The sequence below is a fragment of the Malus sylvestris genome, chromosome 16 (assembly GCF_916048215.2).
Source record: "Malus sylvestris chromosome 16, drMalSylv7.2, whole genome shotgun sequence".
NCBI lineage: Eukaryota > Viridiplantae > Streptophyta > Magnoliopsida > Rosales > Rosaceae > Malus > Malus sylvestris.
This window is the reverse complement of record NC_062275.1, coordinates 37,805,248-37,822,247: the sequence shown is the minus strand read 5'-3', so window position 1 is coordinate 37,822,247 and position 17,000 is coordinate 37,805,248. Positions and strand designations below refer to the sequence as shown.

The window sequence follows — 17,000 nt, the reverse complement described above, 5'->3', positions numbered from 1 at the left end:
TGTCTTAACTTTGTCAGAGAACTTTGGCAAAGTTATCTATGGTACCCATGAGCTAATGTTGCGTGTGGGAAGTGGGTGATTGAACAGTAAGATTCATGTGCTTTCTACTTCACTAGAAATCTTCGACATAATGCCCATAATTTCCACAAAGCTGACAGGTGCTGACAAGGCTGGAAAAGTAGGTGCCTCTTCGATTTCTGAGATCGGCCCTCGTGGTCTCTGAGCAGCCCAGCTTTTGAGAAAGCAAGCGCCTCTTTGATTTCTGAGATCGGCCTTCGTGGTCTTTGAGCAGCCCAACTTTTGAGAAAGCAAACGTCTCGTGGTCTCTGAGCAGCCCAGCTTTTGAAAAAGCAAACGCCTCTTCGATTTCTGAAGCTCCGTCAAGTGCAGATTTTTATAGAGGCTGGCATTAAGTTCCAAAGCACACTTGAATCTCCACCAGTAGAAGCTCCATTCTTGCACTTCTAAGATCTTGATTTGTCCGAGCTCTTCTCTCTTCAACACCTTTGAAAATGTCTGGCCCCTTCGACCGTCGTTTTGACTTGAACCTTGTTGAAGAGGCAGCCACGCCTTCTCCAGACAACATATGGCGCCCATCCTTCGTCTCCCCTACTGGTCCTCTTACCGTTGGGGATTCCGTGATGAAGAATGATATGACCGCTGCGGTAGTGGCCAGGAACCTTCTCACTCCCAAAGATAACAGACTACTTTCCAAACGGTCTGATGAGTTGGGTGTTAAGGATTCTCTGGCTCTCAGTGTTCAGTGTGCAGGTTCTGTGTCTAACATGGCCCAACGCCTATTTGCTCGAACCCGCCAAGTTGAATCATTGGCGGCTGAAGTGATAAGTCTCAAACAGGAGATTAGAGGGCTCAAGCATGAGAATAAACAGTTGCACCGGCTCGCACATGACTATGCTACAAACATGAAGAGGAAGCTTGACCAGATGAAGGAATCTGATGGTCAGGTTTTACTTGATCATCAGAGATTTGTGGGTTTGTTCCAAAGGCATTTATTGCCGTCGTCTTCTGGGGCTGTACCGCGTAATGAAGCTCCAAATGATCAACCTCTGCTGCCTCATCCTTCTAGGGTTCTGTCCAGTACTGAGGCTCCAAATGATCCCCCTCCAGTGCCTGTTCTTTCTGGGGCTCTACCGACTGCTGAGACTTCTCCTAAGCAACCTTTGTGAAGGCTCCCTCTTGTTTGTTTATTTTGACTCATGTATATGTACATATTTGTGACTTATCGGGGATATCAATAAATAGCTTTCCTTCATTTCAACGTATTGTGTTAAATACACAAAAGCCTTCTTCGCTAAGTTCTCTGAATTTTCTTTTGTTGAAGCTTGTATGTTGAACCTTTGTGAGTGGAGCATGTAGGTTGAGGTAGTATTCCCTTAATTTCCCGAGTGAGGAAAACTTCTCGGTTGGAGACTTGGAAAATCCAAGTCACTGAGTGGGATCGGCTATATGAATCTTTGAACGCCATTGTGCTCGGTCATGTGTCATGTCCTCCGTTAGATCCAAGTACTCTAAGTCTTTTCTTAGAGTCTCTTCCAAAGTTTTCCTAGGTCTTCCTCTACCCCTTCGGCCCTGAACCTCTGTCCCATAGTCGCATCTTTTAATCGGAGCGTCAGTAGGCCTTCTTTGCACATGTCCAAACCACCGTAACCGATTTTCTCTCATCTTTCCTTCAATTTCGGCTACTCCTACTTTACCCCAGATATCCTCATTCCTAATCTTATCCTTTCTTGTGTGCCCACACATCCAACGAAGCATCCTCATCTCCGCTACACCTATTTTGTGTACGTGTTGATGCTTCACCGCCCAACATTCTGTTCCATACAGCATCGCCGGCCTTATTGCCGTCCTATAAAATTTTCCCTTGAGCTTCAGTGGCATACGACGGTCACACAACACGCCGGATGCACTCATCCACTTCATCCATCCAGCTTGTATTCTATGGTTGAGATCTCCATCTAATTCTCCGTTCTTTTGCAAGATAGATCCTAGGTAACGAAAACGATCGCTCTTTGGTATTTCTTGATCTCCGATCCTCACCCCTAACTCGTTTTGGCCTCCATTTGCACTGAACTTGCACTCCATATATTCTGTCTTTGATCGGCTTAGGCGAAGACCTTTAGATTCCAACACTTCTCTCCAAAGGTTAAGCTTTGCATTTACCCCTTCCTGAGTTTCATCTATCAACACTATATCGTCTGCGAAAAGCATACACCAAGGAATATCATCTTGAATATGTCCTGTTAAGTCATCCATTACCAACGTAAAAAGGTAAGGACTTAAGGATGAGCCTTGATGTAATCCTACAGTTATGGGAAAGCTTTCGGTTTGTCCTTCATGAGTTCTTACGGCAGTCTTTGCTCCTTCATACATATCCTTTATAGCTTGGATATATGCTACTCGTACTCCTTTCTTATCTAAAATCCTCCAAAGAATGTCTCTTGGGACCCTATCATACACTTTTTCCAAATCTATAAAGACCATGTGTAAATCATTTTTCCCATCTCTATATCTTTCCATCAATCTTCGTAAGAGATAGATTGCCTCCATGGTTAAGCGCCCTGGCATGAACCCGAATTGGTTGTCCGAAACCCGTGTCTCTTGCCTCAATCTATGCTCAATGACTCTCTCCCAGAGCTTCATTGTATGACTCATTAGCTTAATACCCCTATAGTTCATGCAATTTTGTACGTCGCCCTTATTCTTGTAGATAGGCACCAAAGTGCTCGTTCGCCACTCATTTGGCATCTTCTTCATTTTCAAAATCCTATTGAAAAGGTCAGTGAGCCATGTTATACCTGTCTCTCCCAAAACATTCCACACTTCGATTGGTATATCGTCTGGGCCTACTGCTTTTCTATGCTTCATCTTTTTCAAAGCTACAACCACTTCTTCCTTCCGGATTCGACGACAAAAAGAGTAGTTTCTACACTCTTCTGAGTTACTCAACTCCCCTAAAGAAGCACTCATTTCATGTCCTTCATTGAAAAGATTATGAAAATAACCTCTCCATCTATCTTTAACCGCGTTCTCTGTAGCAAGAACCTTTCCATCCTCATCCTTGATGCACCTCACTTGGTTTAGGTCTCTTGTCTTCTTTTCCCTTGCTCTAGCTAGTTTATAGATATCCAACTCTCCTTCTTTGGTATCTAGTCGCTTATACATATCGTCATAAGCCGCTAACTTAGCTTATCTCACAGCTTTCTTCGCCTCTTGCTTCGCTTTTCTATACCTTTCACCATTTTCATCGGTCCTATCCTTGTATAAGGCTTTACAACATTCCTTCTTAGCCTTCACCTTTGTTTGTACCTCCTCATTCCACCACCAAGATTCCTTTTGGTGTGTGGCAAAGCCCTTGGACTCTCCTAATACCTCTTTTGCTACTTTTCGGATACAACTAGCCATGGAATCCCACATTTGGCTAGCTTCCCCCTCTCTATCCCACACACACTGGGTGATTACTTTCTCTTTGAAAATGACTTGTTTTTCTTCTTTTAGATTCCACCATCTAGTCCTTGGGCACTTCCAAGTCTTGTTCTTTTTTCTCACTCTTTTGATATGTACATCCATCACCAACAAGCGATGTTGATTAGCCATGCTCTCTCCTGGTATAACTTTGCAATCCTTACAAGTTATACGATCCCCTTTCCTCATTAGAAGAAAATCTATTTGTGCTTTTGACGACCCACTCTTGTAGGTGATCACATGTTCTTCTCTCTTCTTAAAGAAGGTGTTGGCTAAGAAGAGATCATATGCCATTGCAAAATCCAAGATAGCTTCCCCATCCTCGTTTCTCTCCCCAAAACCATGGCCACCATGAAAACCTCCATAGTTGCCTGTCTCCCTGCCCACGTGTCCATTTAAATCTCCTCCTATAAATAACTTCTCCGTCTGAGCAATTCCTTGCACCAAGTCTCCAAGGTCTTCCCAAAATTTCTCCTTCGAACTCATATCCAACCCTACTTGAGGTGCGTACGCACTAATCACATTGATAAGTTCTTGTCCTATTACAATCTTGATTGCCATGATTCTATCTCCTACCCTCTTGACATCTACAACATCTTGTGTCAAGGTCTTGTCCACGATGATGCCAACACCGTTTCTCGTTCTATTTGTGCCCGAGTACCAAAGTTTAAACCCTGAGTTTTCTAGATCCTTTGCCTTAAGACCAACCCACTTAGTTTCTTGTAGGCACATAATATTTATCCTTCTCCTCACCATAACTTCCACTACTTCCATAGATTTTCCCGTTAAGGTTCCTATATTCCACGTTCCTAAACGCATTCTACTCTCCTGAACTCTACCCTTCTGTCTTAGCTTCTTCACCCTCCCCCGTCCAATGGAATCAAAGTACTTCTTTTGTGTGTCCCGTGTAAAGTTGATAGGTGCATATGCTCCTAAACAACTTTGAGTGGAGTCGTTCGAAAAGAAGTTTCTATGGCCCCCTTGCTCATTTAACACTGCATCCGGGTGCCTATGGAGATACAGCGACCCTTGCTCACTTATCACTGTGCTCGGGCCACACAGCGCGCCACTTACGGGTGACGCCCTAGCTTTAGCGCGATTTCGTTCTGAATTCATTTTCATAAGGATTCGACGTAACTGTGGAGTGCCGGCTGTCGACTACCTGACGCCCTCCCCCTCCTCCTTTACCCGGGCTTGGGACCGGCAATGTAAGATAAACTTACATAGGCGGAGTTTATTGATTTCATGATAATGATTGAAATTTTTGGGTGAATGATTTTGTGTTAAACTAGGTTGTAGTCATGTCAAAAGTGAGAAATGAAGTCGTTGAAACTAGTGTGAATTCTGTAGATGTTGTTCCTTCTTCGCTTGCTGTAAAAGCTGATTAAAGTTGGTAGAATGAGTCCAAAGAAGAGAGTTTATGATGAGAATGTTGTAGAGGCTGGTAGTAGTGGTTATGGATAAACTGGATTAATGAATTGCATTGTGTGGAATTATAGGGGGACGATATGTCTAATTTTAGTTATCTATTAGAAATTGAGCCCGTGCGATGCTGCAGGTTTTAAAATTGTGTTATAAGTGTGAAATATATTAAAATCTATTCTCATTCATATCAAAATTTATTTACATCCTAATGTTCAATAAAGAACCAAAACAGTTTACAAAACCACATGTAATAGTCTTAATTAATCCGTCTTCCCAACATATCAACAACCAATCACGAAATAAAGCATATATATATATATATATATTTGTCAAAGCATATATGTTGTTATTCAAACAAATCTAGATTATTGGTCTTACCTTCTTAGCTAAAACCCAAATCTAATAAGCATGACATAATGCTGGCAAATCCCATGCCATGTCCCAATTCTGAAACTCCTGAATAAAAGTAAAAGCAGTATATATTGAGCCATTGAAGCATCACATCGCCCCGCAGTGGGCTTAGCCTCTGTAACAAATCTAGCAACTTCCCTTAGCTGGTTAGCAGTTAAAGCTATGCATGTTCCTGTTTGTGCTTGATATGAGCCCCCAAATCCAAATGGATGTGGCCCCAGAGGAACTCAAACTTCTCACCGGTTCCAGAAGTCTCATGTCTTGTGGTGCTGCAAAGGAATCATCACATATTATTCAATGTATATGCATTTATGGACTACAGAATTTCCAAAAAATAAATTTTGTATAATGACCATACAAGAGCGAATATGCATATGTACCTCCTTAACATCAACATCACTAATAGGCATGCAAGCAAGATAGCAAGATCTTAACTGAACACCATGGTGAGGTATTCTTTTATCCGCAAACCTATATACCTTAAAGACTTCAAACTATTTACAAATGCCCCCTAACACCCACAACACCAATACATGGACCACTGATTCATAAACTCTCTAACCATGTATTATAGCACGAAAGGAATGTCAGTTGATTTCTATTAACTTGTTTTGTTTAAGAAAGATTTTTCTTTTCTTTTTTGTAAAAAGACAATTCTGTCAGAAGAAAGAAAGAGGCAAATGGAGCGGGTGGTTTAGTAGACCAGCCCATACACTGCAACCACAAAAAGGACCATAAAATAAACAAACGAAAACCAAATAGCCTAAAAAGCACAGCCAGAAGGAAGATCAATACATGAATTCGAAGATAAAATCGACGAATGTAGAAATCTTCGAGTCTTAAACATATTGGAGCATAGCCCTACTTTTTGCAATAAAACAACCCCTTTTCAGAAAATTAGAGGAAAACTATAGCAATAGGTCATCAATTGCCATTATCTTAGGACGGAAAACTATGCAAATTATTAGGACAGACATACCATGAGCTTTAACTATAGGAAATTTTAACCATATACATATACATACATATACAACATATACATACATACATAGAGGTTTCATAAACTTAAAAAGTATAAAAAACTTTAATCACATACATATATATACACAAATACATATACACATACAAACATATATATACACACACACACACATAAATACATATACACATACATACTTACATACTTAACACACACACATACATACACACAGATACAAACACATACAGCCACATATACATATACACACATAAACATACATATTAAAAGCATTTTTTCCAATGAAATAGTTGTGATGAAAAATGCAGTTTAGGATTATCACTCTAATAATACATATTGTTGATGCACAAAATTGGTGAGATTTTGGATCAATGTAAATCTGACCATAAATCAGACAAACGCACAAGAACACAAAGATATATCGTGGTTCACCCCGAGTTGGGGCTACATCCACACTGGTGTCGATACGGTTTCACGATGTAAATGGGTTACAATGTACATGGAGGTTATAGAGGCTAGGGTTTGCTCTCTTTACCATCATTTGCTATCCTTGCCCTCCTTTAAAGTGAGGGTGAAGGATCCCTTTTATAGAATAAGGGTTTCCCTCACGTCTTACATGAATCATGGACTAAGTAGTGAGGCCCAAATACTGAAGCCTAATATATGGTACAACAATAGTCCCCCAAGTTTTCAGTCAAGAAAGTCTTTTGGATAGAGACTTCAAATCCAATCCATGTGCGGGCTAAAGTGCCTAGATGTCGTCTAGAATCGGTACTCAGGCGGTGCCTAACATGAAGTGATACTTGACTAGAGGTAGCACACATTGTAAGGTTGCTCGGCTATAGGCAGTGCTCGCGGCAAGGTGATTGCTTAGCTAGAGGCTATGCTGGTTGCGAGGCAGCACGATTCATGGCGTTCCTCGTTGCAAGTATGCAATCAACGTCAGCGTGTGCTCAATATGAGTTGATTCTTGATGTGAGTCGGGTCTGCTTGTCGAGTTCACATAATGGGTCTATATGCCGGGTCCACGGATTGGGTCCACAAGTTGGGTCTTTGAGTTGGGGCCATACGTAAGGTCTTTGAGTTGGGTCCGTGAGTCAAGGTCTGAGCTCAACGGTATCCAAGCTTGTGGGTGTCCAATCTTGTAAGTGTCCAGATGAATGGGTGTTCGAGCTCGTAGGTGTCCAAACACATAAGTGTCAAATTGAGAGAGTGTCCGAGTAAGCAGGTGTCCGGTTAAACAAGAGGTCCCTGTTCAGACTCAATTTTGTCACCAAAAGCATGTGGCTCAGTACTGCGGACTACCATAATTTTGGTCCCTGGTTAATCAATAAAATGCATAAGCATCGTATATAAGTAATCAATAGTCAATGTGTACATATTATAGACATTGTCATACATAGATTAAATAAATACGCATACTTAAAAAGTTTGATTATACAACTTCATGCTATAAAACATAACAATATAGCATGCTAAGTGAAGTTGTATGACAATTGATTCAATGAAATATATTAATGGGAGCTTTCATGATAAGTGTGACAACCCGTCCCAAATTTTACATTTTTATTAATTTTAAAAGTGTAAATTTACGAAAATGCCCTAGAGGTGAAGGTTTTTGGCTTTCATTGATCAACGTATGGTGAGACGTACAAAATATTTCTATAGCGATCCAAGGTGGGTTTATTACTATTTTATATCTTCTCTATATCTTTGCATTCAAAATATATGATTATATAAGGCTATTTGAGAGTAATGAAAGGGAAGAAAAAAAATAAAAAAAATAAAAAAAATAAAAGGGAGAAGGAGAGACTGTCTGATGGTAGCGGAAGAGAAGGAATGAAGAGTGCACAGGTTGGACCCGGAGAGAGGAAAATGAGGAAAATGTGAGGCAAATCAGAAGAGGAGAGATGTGAGGGTGACCAATCAGAGAAAACAGAAAGGAGAGAAATGAGAGAAGAAGAGGAGGAGGAGAACCGCCGGGTTCACCATGACCCGTACCCAACCTGACGGAAATGCATGAAATTCGATGCTTTCTCCTGTCAAAATCCAGCGAATTGCACTGGCCCACTACTTCTGAACTTCTCATCGATCATTCCTTTTCGATTTTTTTACACAAATTGGACAAGATTTGGTCTTGGTTTCGTGGCAAGAACACCAGCAGCACCATGGTGTTCTTGGTGGCAATCTTCCATTTATGCAATGATTTCTCTCAATTGCCACCACCAATATACTTACCTTGAGCCTAGAAACAATGCTCAATCATTGGTTGAAGCGACATAGTTGATTTGAGGACGAATCAAAGCACCCTCAAACTTAGGGTTCCGACAGATGTTCATGAAATTGAGGCTTTTCCAGGCCAAATTGGCCTTGGCCATAGGTATGAAAGTTACTTTAATCATTGAGATCTTCATTTATGTAAATTTTGGTAATTTTTGGAAATAGTTGGATTTTCCAGCGAGTCGGGACAGCCGATTGCCACCCATGGCGGCACGTGCGGCAATGCGTGGCCAAGAGGCCATCGATGTCATTTTTTAGGCTAAATTAGATGATTGGAGTTCAGTCTTGGTAATTGTATGACATAAGTTGATGGTTGGAACCTAAATTCCCTACGATACGTTAATAGGTCATTGTATAAATCGACGATCCGATCGTTGGATCGTCACCAAACATTAATACATTATAGTACATAATATTTGAGAACCATAGAAACTTATGGATCGGGAATCTGACGTACGGATTTTCCCGAATTGGAGTTGTAAGTTCGTAAAATAAAAAGTTGACCACTACTTGATTTTGGCAATTGGCAGAGATTCGACCTTTGGATCGTAATGAAAGATTTGGACGTTGTTCTAGGAACATAATGTACATCTTTGGAAGTAACTAATCGGAAATCTGTGATGCAAATCTTCCAGATTGAATTACATAGGGATGCGTTTTATATAAATTATGTATTCTATCGGTAAGGACTCTGAGATGTGATTTGATAATTGTTCTAGGCAACGATGGTTCATGATATCTCGATATTCGTGTTAGGGAGTCATAGCGCGGACCTCAGGTAAGTGGTCTTGTTTGGGATAAAATCTGAACTTTGGGCCAGAGAGAAAGTCGGCCCAAACCCAAGGCCCAGAGGAAAACTTAGGAGGCAGGAAAGAGGCTTTCGGCTGGGCACAAGTTACAAAGGCCACCTGCTTACCTGCTCAAAGACCACAGGGGGTAGGCTATTCAGTCACTACACAGCCCAATAAAGTACTTTATTGGTGGCATTCATGTAAAAAAGCTAGTGAGTCATCACCAAACCGCATTCGGGCACCGTTATTACTATAGGAACCCAAGCTGAAGTCGTCTATAAAAGGAGGAAGAGAAGACAGAATTAGGGACACTCAAACAAACAAACAAAAGCCAAAACTCTGCTCAAGCCAGATTTGCCTTCAACGAAGCTGTAGTCAGCACAAGCCTTCATCCCATTCGGGATAAACCTTCCCAAACCCCTGTAATAGCTCTGCTACCTTGTTCATGGTGGTATCGATTCATTTTGTATCCTCTTCTCCCCCGTCAACCCCTCTAAAAGCTTTCAGACCTCTGACAGAGCCACAAAGATAGATTTTGTAAGAAGTTCAGCCTTGGCCAATAAGGTTCAAACTTACCCGACTATCTTTGCTCTGTCTTTGTCTTTTCTTTCTTTTAAAAGCACAATAACATGTTATATATTCCCAGTTATATACAAGTTATTTCTAGCAAAGTCATAATGAAAATGAGTCTTCAGCACTTGAATCCGATCTGAATCACGTCAGAGTTCAAATCAGATCTAAGTCTCAAGCCCGGCGGGCATGTAATTTAAAGATCAGTTTAAAAGTCCTTGGCCTCAAGGCATAAAAAAGAACTCTATGTGGACTCAACCCATCCACGACAATCCTTGATAAGCGAGAAGTCCGAAGTTACTTGGGGCGCAAGTAATCAATCTATTTCTCCGTTTTGTTGCTATTATATCTTGATTCGTAGAAAAGGCTTAAGCATGGAGTGAATTCTGATAGAAAGCCTCAAGGCCTACACCTAAGGCCCCACGAAGGCATCTATCTAGCTTCATTTCATGTTGCGGTCTAGTTGGTCCGAGTATAAGGATTAACTCTGATGGGAAGCCTCAAGGCCTATACCTAAGGCCCTACAAAGGCACTCATTTGGGTTCGTCCTACCTCTTGGATTCAGATAATCAAAGGTATAATAGTGATAAAACTCTGGCAACCATAAAAGACCAAATATGATACACCCAAGCGCTGGTTTAGTTTGACAGGAAGCCTCAAGGCCTATACCTAAGGCCCCACAAAGGCACCTGTTATATCTAACTTGGTTTCTCGGGCATATACATATTCAATCAAAGCTTAACACCCATTCAACATCTGCCATACTGAAGATGGCAGTGGCACGCCTGAGCATGACAAAGTTAATTTTGATTGTGAGCCTTAAGGCCTACACCTAAGGCCCCACAAAGGCACCCTTTCAAATTAACTTTGTCCTTCTCTTTCAGAACTGCCCGACGAGCCTTGCCCGAAGTGTCTCTTGCCCGACCAAGATCTGCCCAACAAAGGCTTGCCCGAGCGAGCCCGAGAAGAAAGCAGAAGTACGACAGATACCCTCAACCGACGCCATTCTCCTAGGGGAGCTGTGTGCTCGTCCGCCAGGAGATTCCTGCGACGAACATAGTTTTGGCACGCCCAGTGGGACAAGAAACAGCTACACTTCTAAGATCTTACATGTCCAAAAAGAGAAGCTATAAACTTGCCAAAAAAGAAGCCAAGAAGGATTTTTTCCAGATGACAGAACAATCAGAAAATCCTTTATCCCCATCCGGACAGGTGGTCTCAGGTAGTTCGACTGCATCTGAGAAATCACAGGGGAAAGGGATTAATGAAGAACTGCAAGCTACAATGATCCAAGTGTTGAAAAGCATGGAAAGAATTTCCTTGGAGACTAAGGGAGAAGTAAGCAGACTCTGCATGCTTACAGGAAATCTACAAAGGAGGCTGGACTTGGAGTTCTCTACTCCAAAGGGTGCTCAAGGAAGTGGAATGAGTCCAGTTGTTATAAGAAGTGAGCCAATCATTCCTTTGTTTCCACTACTAGAAGAAGAAAAGGATAGGGGAAAGAAGAAGGTGATACCTGAGGGAAGTCAAGCAGTGATGGAGTCAGCTTCAGAAAAGGAGTTTCCCAGCTTCCCATTATTATCATTAAATAATAGGAGGCAGAGCGAACAAGAAAGAATGAAGTTTGGACTGCCAGCCACGGCTGGAGAAACTAGCGGGAAAGAAACAACCACTACTACGTCAGATAAACCTCTACCTTATAGGCCACCCCCGATGGTCAACAAAGGTGGAGGATCTAATTGGAGAAAATCTGAAACCAGGAGGGAAGCAAACGCGGGCAATGACCGAAGTCCGAAGATTGAGTCAGCTATTCATGGCCAGAATGATAATTTAGCTACTCAGCAACTAAGAGAAGAATTGGCTGAGTTAAGAAGAACGGTGATTCAAAACGCCCAGCCTCGAGTTCGTCCAGTATTCAGGGTTACCTACCAGAAGCCATATCCTGAATATATCGATGAGTTAAATCCATTCCCTCTTAATTTCAAGATGCCCGCATTCCCGACTTTCACAGGGGAAGATAGCAGTGTGTCTTCCAGAGATCATATTTTCAAATTTTCTAATCACTGTGTGGCGTATGAGGACAATCCAAACTACAAATTGAGGTTGTTTGGAAATTCACTAGCAGGATTGGCATCTCAATGGTATTCTCTATTACCCCCCAATTCCATTGCTAACTAGGGGCAAATGGAGATGGCTTTCCATGAACAGTTCTACAGGATAGAGCCAGAGCTCACCATTAATGATTTGGTAGAAGTGAAACAATATGATCATGAGTCCACCGAAGATTTTATGATGAGGTTCAGGAGGACAAGGATGAGATGTCAGTTCCCTGTCAACCAGGCACAGCTCATATCCATTGCTCAAAGGGCTTTAAAATTACCTTTGAGAAAAAGGTTCTATGATGCACAGTTTAATGAGCTACAAGAGTTGGTGATTGCTGCTACTAAGTATGAGAGGCTGTTACAGGAGGAACAGCAGGTAAAACATACTTCCAAAACTCCTCCGTTCTATAAAAATAAAGCTACTATTCACCATGTAGAGGTAGGGGAAGCCGGACCCGAATGCAAAGATGATCATGAGGAGAAGAGTATAGATGTGTGTGCTGCTGAGATGACCACACCCTTCAAGCCATTGACGATCAAAGGGTTAGTCCAACCAGTCAAGGACCAGAAGATCGTGATGAATGATGGTGGGTTCGTACCCATGAAACCCCCAAAGTATCAAAGTTATTCTTTCGATCTAACCAAGGCGCCAGAAATCTATGAAGAACTTGTGCGGGCAAGAGTCATTTTGCCCGACAGCACCAAAAAGATGCCCAAGCCCGAGGAACTCAGGGGGAAGAAGTATTGTAAGTTGCATTATACCTTCAACCACTCTATAGTCAATTGTGTCCAGTTTAGGGACTGGGTACAGGATCTTATAGTGAAGGGGAAGTTACTACTCGATTCACCTCAGGCTAGTATGATGGTGGATACTAACCCTTTCCCCGAAGCTCCTATTAGCATGATCGACCTCGTTTTCAAGGAGTCGGGGTTATCAACAGAGTAAAATGCCATTGAAAGGACCCGGGGGCAGGGGCTAAGATTGCCAACAATAAAGATGGAGGAGAAAAGCAGGTAGGCAAGGGGGCATAGAGTTGCCTGAGGCCTATCCAAATGGAGCAGAACAGGAGGAATGTTACATATCCATTCTAAAACAAAAAGAGATTACAAAGTAATTCTATTCCAAAAACTTTACATCTTCACATAAGGTGATTATTCTAGAATGGTATGTTCGCATGATGGTAAAAATCCTATTTGGTTCAGCCAAGACAGTATGGCTGTTTACAAGTTCAGACTTGGTTTGCTCTAACTCTGAAGTCACTTTTTCCACCCCTTCGATATGTTGCTCAAGGTTATCCAGAAGAGTTGTTTGCTCCGCCTTAAGGATCATCAGTTGTCTCTCCAACTTCTGAATTTCAGAAGAAACAACTTCAATCCGTTCTTTGGTCTGCATACTCTCTTCCATCAGCCGACTAACTTGGGTAGAGGAGCTCGATTCTCTCTCTATGAAGCATTTTGCCCGGTTAGCCAGCCGGTCTGCTCTCTGATGTTGCTCCCTGAGGGCCCTCAAGTTTTCAAAGAAAGAAAGGAAAGAATCATACTGAGGCTTGGATAAGCGATCGTTTTTAAAGAACTCAGTAATGACTCTCTCGAGGTCACAGAGAGCCTTGAGGCTAAATGATGCAGTGAATTCTTTCTTTGCCCATGTTTGAAAGATTTGTTGCTGCTCCGAAGACATAGATTTTGTTGAAGCCTGCTTTGAAGACTTCAACCGCGTCTCAAGTCGCCCGAGTGCTTCGAAGAGTTTGGGCAACTTGGCAGGATCAGAGGAGGAAGGAGAAGGGTCCGGCATAACAGTTTCTTCTGGTGAGATAATGCCTATGGAAGGGGCAATTTCTGTTTGTTCAATCGGTTCATCTCTAGACAGGGAGGTGTCAACATCTCCAGAGGAAGAAGGAGGTTGAAAGCACCTTGGGTTACGGGCCATTGGAGGAGGGGAAGTTTCTTTTGGGGAAGCTCGCTACAAAACTTCAGGATCAGGACAAGATGAACTATACACAAGTCAAAACAAAAGAGGCTTTGGAGAGAAGAAAGTTACCTGACTTAACCCCGGGGTTTCACCAGAGAATGCACTAACTCCTTGTCGAGGTGAAGATTTTTCACCACCAGCGACAGATGGGAAAGTTGTGCCTGAACCTGTGCCTGCATCCTGGTTGTATCCGAAGAAAGTAGTGATGATCAGCAAAAGGTCACCAGAGGAAGAAACAAGAAGAAAATATTCCAGCACCTGAGGTTGATCTTGAGGAGAAGAAGGAGGTTCATCGACCGTCTGGCGAGTAAGCGCTTGCGAAATAGTTGTGTCTAAAGCTACAGGGATCTCAGGAACTATGGGTTCTTTATCCAAGGCCACTGACGGGGAAAGGGGTTCATATCCCGAAGATGGCTGCAAAGAACATGGATAGGAGTTACTTGGGTAGCAATGTGCAAAGTTGAAATGAAAAGAAAGAGTAACACACCAAAGTATCATCCTCATCCACAAAATGCAACATGATTCCTGTGGAAGGATCAAATTGAGAAGAAGGGGTTGCATCTAGGGCAGGTTGCGGAGAAAGACTTTCTTTCCTTGTAGCCTAAGCCAAATTATTCAAAATTCAGAAAGGTTTGAAAATAAGAAAGTATAAAGATAGAAGTCATACCTCTTTAAGCGTAGCAGCCCTTCGTGATTCCTTCTTAGAAGCAAGGGTTGACCTTTTAGAAGCTTGAGGTCCTGTTGAGTGATAAAGGGATAATCAGATAAGGGAGAAAGGTAGCCATTTGATCCAGAAGAGGAGAGACTCACTGGAAGATTGTTCTGTCTCTTTACCCGCTTCAGAAACAGGAGCAGATGGGGCTGCTGGTTTAGGAGGCACGGTGACTCTTGCCCGCTTACTCTTTCGGGTAAGAATTGGTCGTGTGGTTGCTGAAGGAAGTGCCGGATCAGAGATTGTGGTTTTAGTTATGGCCACCCTCTTTCGTTTAGATGCTTTGGTCGTATCTTTGGCTATTTCTTTAATTGTTTCTTCGGCTCCTGAATCCCCAAGAGATTCTGAGACGTCTGTCCCTTCCTCGGCTTCCCGCCTTTCAGCTTCTGCTGCAGCACCATGAAGAACTGCGGCATCAGCAGAATCATTATCTGATTCGATGGCTTCGGATTCAGTATCAACTGAAGCTGTAGAAACAGGTAAGAGTGAGGAAAGTAAACAACAAGGAAAGCAAAATCGGATGGGAAGAAAGTCACCTATTAGGAGTAATCGGTTTTTCTCTTGGATCATATCTTTCCAATTTGCTAGCTCGCTCGAGCTAGGATATGATTTAAGAGAAAGCTGGCTGAAAATACGATCGTGGTTCACTTTCAAATCTCCTCTGTATTTTCTAGTCCACCTTTCCTCCCACCAAGAGGAAAACAGCGAGGTACATTCGAAATTAAGAACAACGGAATGTCGGGCTGCTTGGCTCATCACGTCCAAACTACGGCGGGCAGCTCGAAATATTGCTTCAGAAGGAGTTTGTAACCGAAATGAAGTGCCACAATGGATGGAGTCGAAGAATGAGACAGGTATGGATTGCCTAAATCCTAACTGCCTGCTGCAGAAGTTAGGATGATACACCTCCAAGCCTCGATCATACCGATTTCCCCGGACCCCCCAGGCCAAGTCTCTTGGCTGAATACAGCTGATAAACTTTTCCCTGCAGAAGGGAGCAGCATCCTCACCAGGGGCATTTTGGAAGGCTTGGTCAGAAAACCAAGGATATCTCCTCAAGACCGATGCACCCCATTCCAAGTCTGACCGAGTCCTGCAGACTCGGAAAAAGTAGAAGCATGCAAAGGTGGAATGATCTACAGGAGGAGCTTCAGCCAGGATTCGGGCAGGAGTCACACCCTCTGGAAACTGTAGATTGATAGCCCGAAATTCTGGAAAATACCATTGTAGCCAAATCTGTATCATCCAGATGGGGCCGTTCAAATTGGTCTCAAAGGGCTCATCCCGGGTCATGTCAAAAAGAAGGTGATAGAGATGGGAGAGAAGGAATGGACCTGTGGCAACGTCATCAAAATTGTGAAGAACCTCTACCAAGGGGATCCATTCTACCCGTACCCCCTTGGATTTGTTGGGGAAGACGTGCTTGTTAAGCCAGTAAAGAAGAAAGTACATATGCTCTTGATCTTTGTCGGCTTGAGGAGAGCCTGCCCCGAAGTTCTTCTTGACAAAAGGGATGAATCCTTTAAAGGAGGTCCCATAACTTTTGAAAGTAACTGAGTTATAGCTGAGAGGAAGGAAGTAGTTGGAAGAACTTGAGCCCCCGGTGGTAGAGGATGGAATCCAATCTTGAGTAACATCTATCACCCTGCCCGATGGCCTCAACCCGAAGACTTGGGCCATATAAAGAATGGTGGGAGACATGGGACCCATACGGAAATCGAAGGTGTTTGTGCCCGTATTCCAAAAGAGGAGGGCAGAAGCAAGCAATTCGGGCTTAGGGGTAATTGAAATCTTCGAAAGCATAATCAGTTCGTAGATGCCGTTACTCATCCATTTTTGCTTGAAGGAAGGTTCCAATTCGTCAATCCACTGGGCCCAGGCAAGATCATTCACCAAGGGAAAGCCTCGACGATGAAAAGACCACTTAGAAGAAGAAATGCCCGAGTCGGCCAAATAAGGATTTGGGGTAAACCAGTTTCCCCTAGGCATATTACTTTCTACTACTGAGGGAACCCGAGAAATCCAGGCAGGACCCAAAGATTGAACCCCATGTATCTCAAAGAAGAGTTCAGAATGCAGACCTGCCCGCGGACGATGCAGCCCGTTGAGCAGACGGCGTAGAGTGGCAATTCCTTCACCAGACTCGTAGGATGGTAGGGTTTGGCCGGATCCTGAGGCCATTTAATGAAGGCCGTGGGGAAGAAAAACAAGGAGAACGGTAAAGATGCAACCTCGTCGGACAACGAGAAAGAAATGATGA

The 17,000-nt window shown here is 42.8% G+C and overlaps 1 protein-coding gene across 1 annotated transcript; it reads right to left on the bottom strand.

Moving 5' to 3' along the window:
* Nucleotides 1-13,176: 13,176 nt before the first annotated feature.
* LOC126609352 (uncharacterized) lies at nucleotides 13,177-15,163 on the bottom strand. Its single transcript, XM_050277282.1, has 5 exons — nucleotides 14,839-15,163; nucleotides 14,696-14,766; nucleotides 14,516-14,629; nucleotides 14,098-14,442; nucleotides 13,177-14,019 (listed from the first exon to the last, which is right to left on the bottom strand). Exons 3-5 carry the CDS (start codon nucleotides 14,546-14,548, stop codon nucleotides 13,177-13,179), a joined length of 1,221 nt encoding a protein of 406 aa, XP_050133239.1. The 5' UTR covers nucleotides 14,549-14,629; nucleotides 14,696-14,766; nucleotides 14,839-15,163.
* Between the last annotated feature and the right edge of the window lie 1,837 nt (nucleotides 15,164-17,000).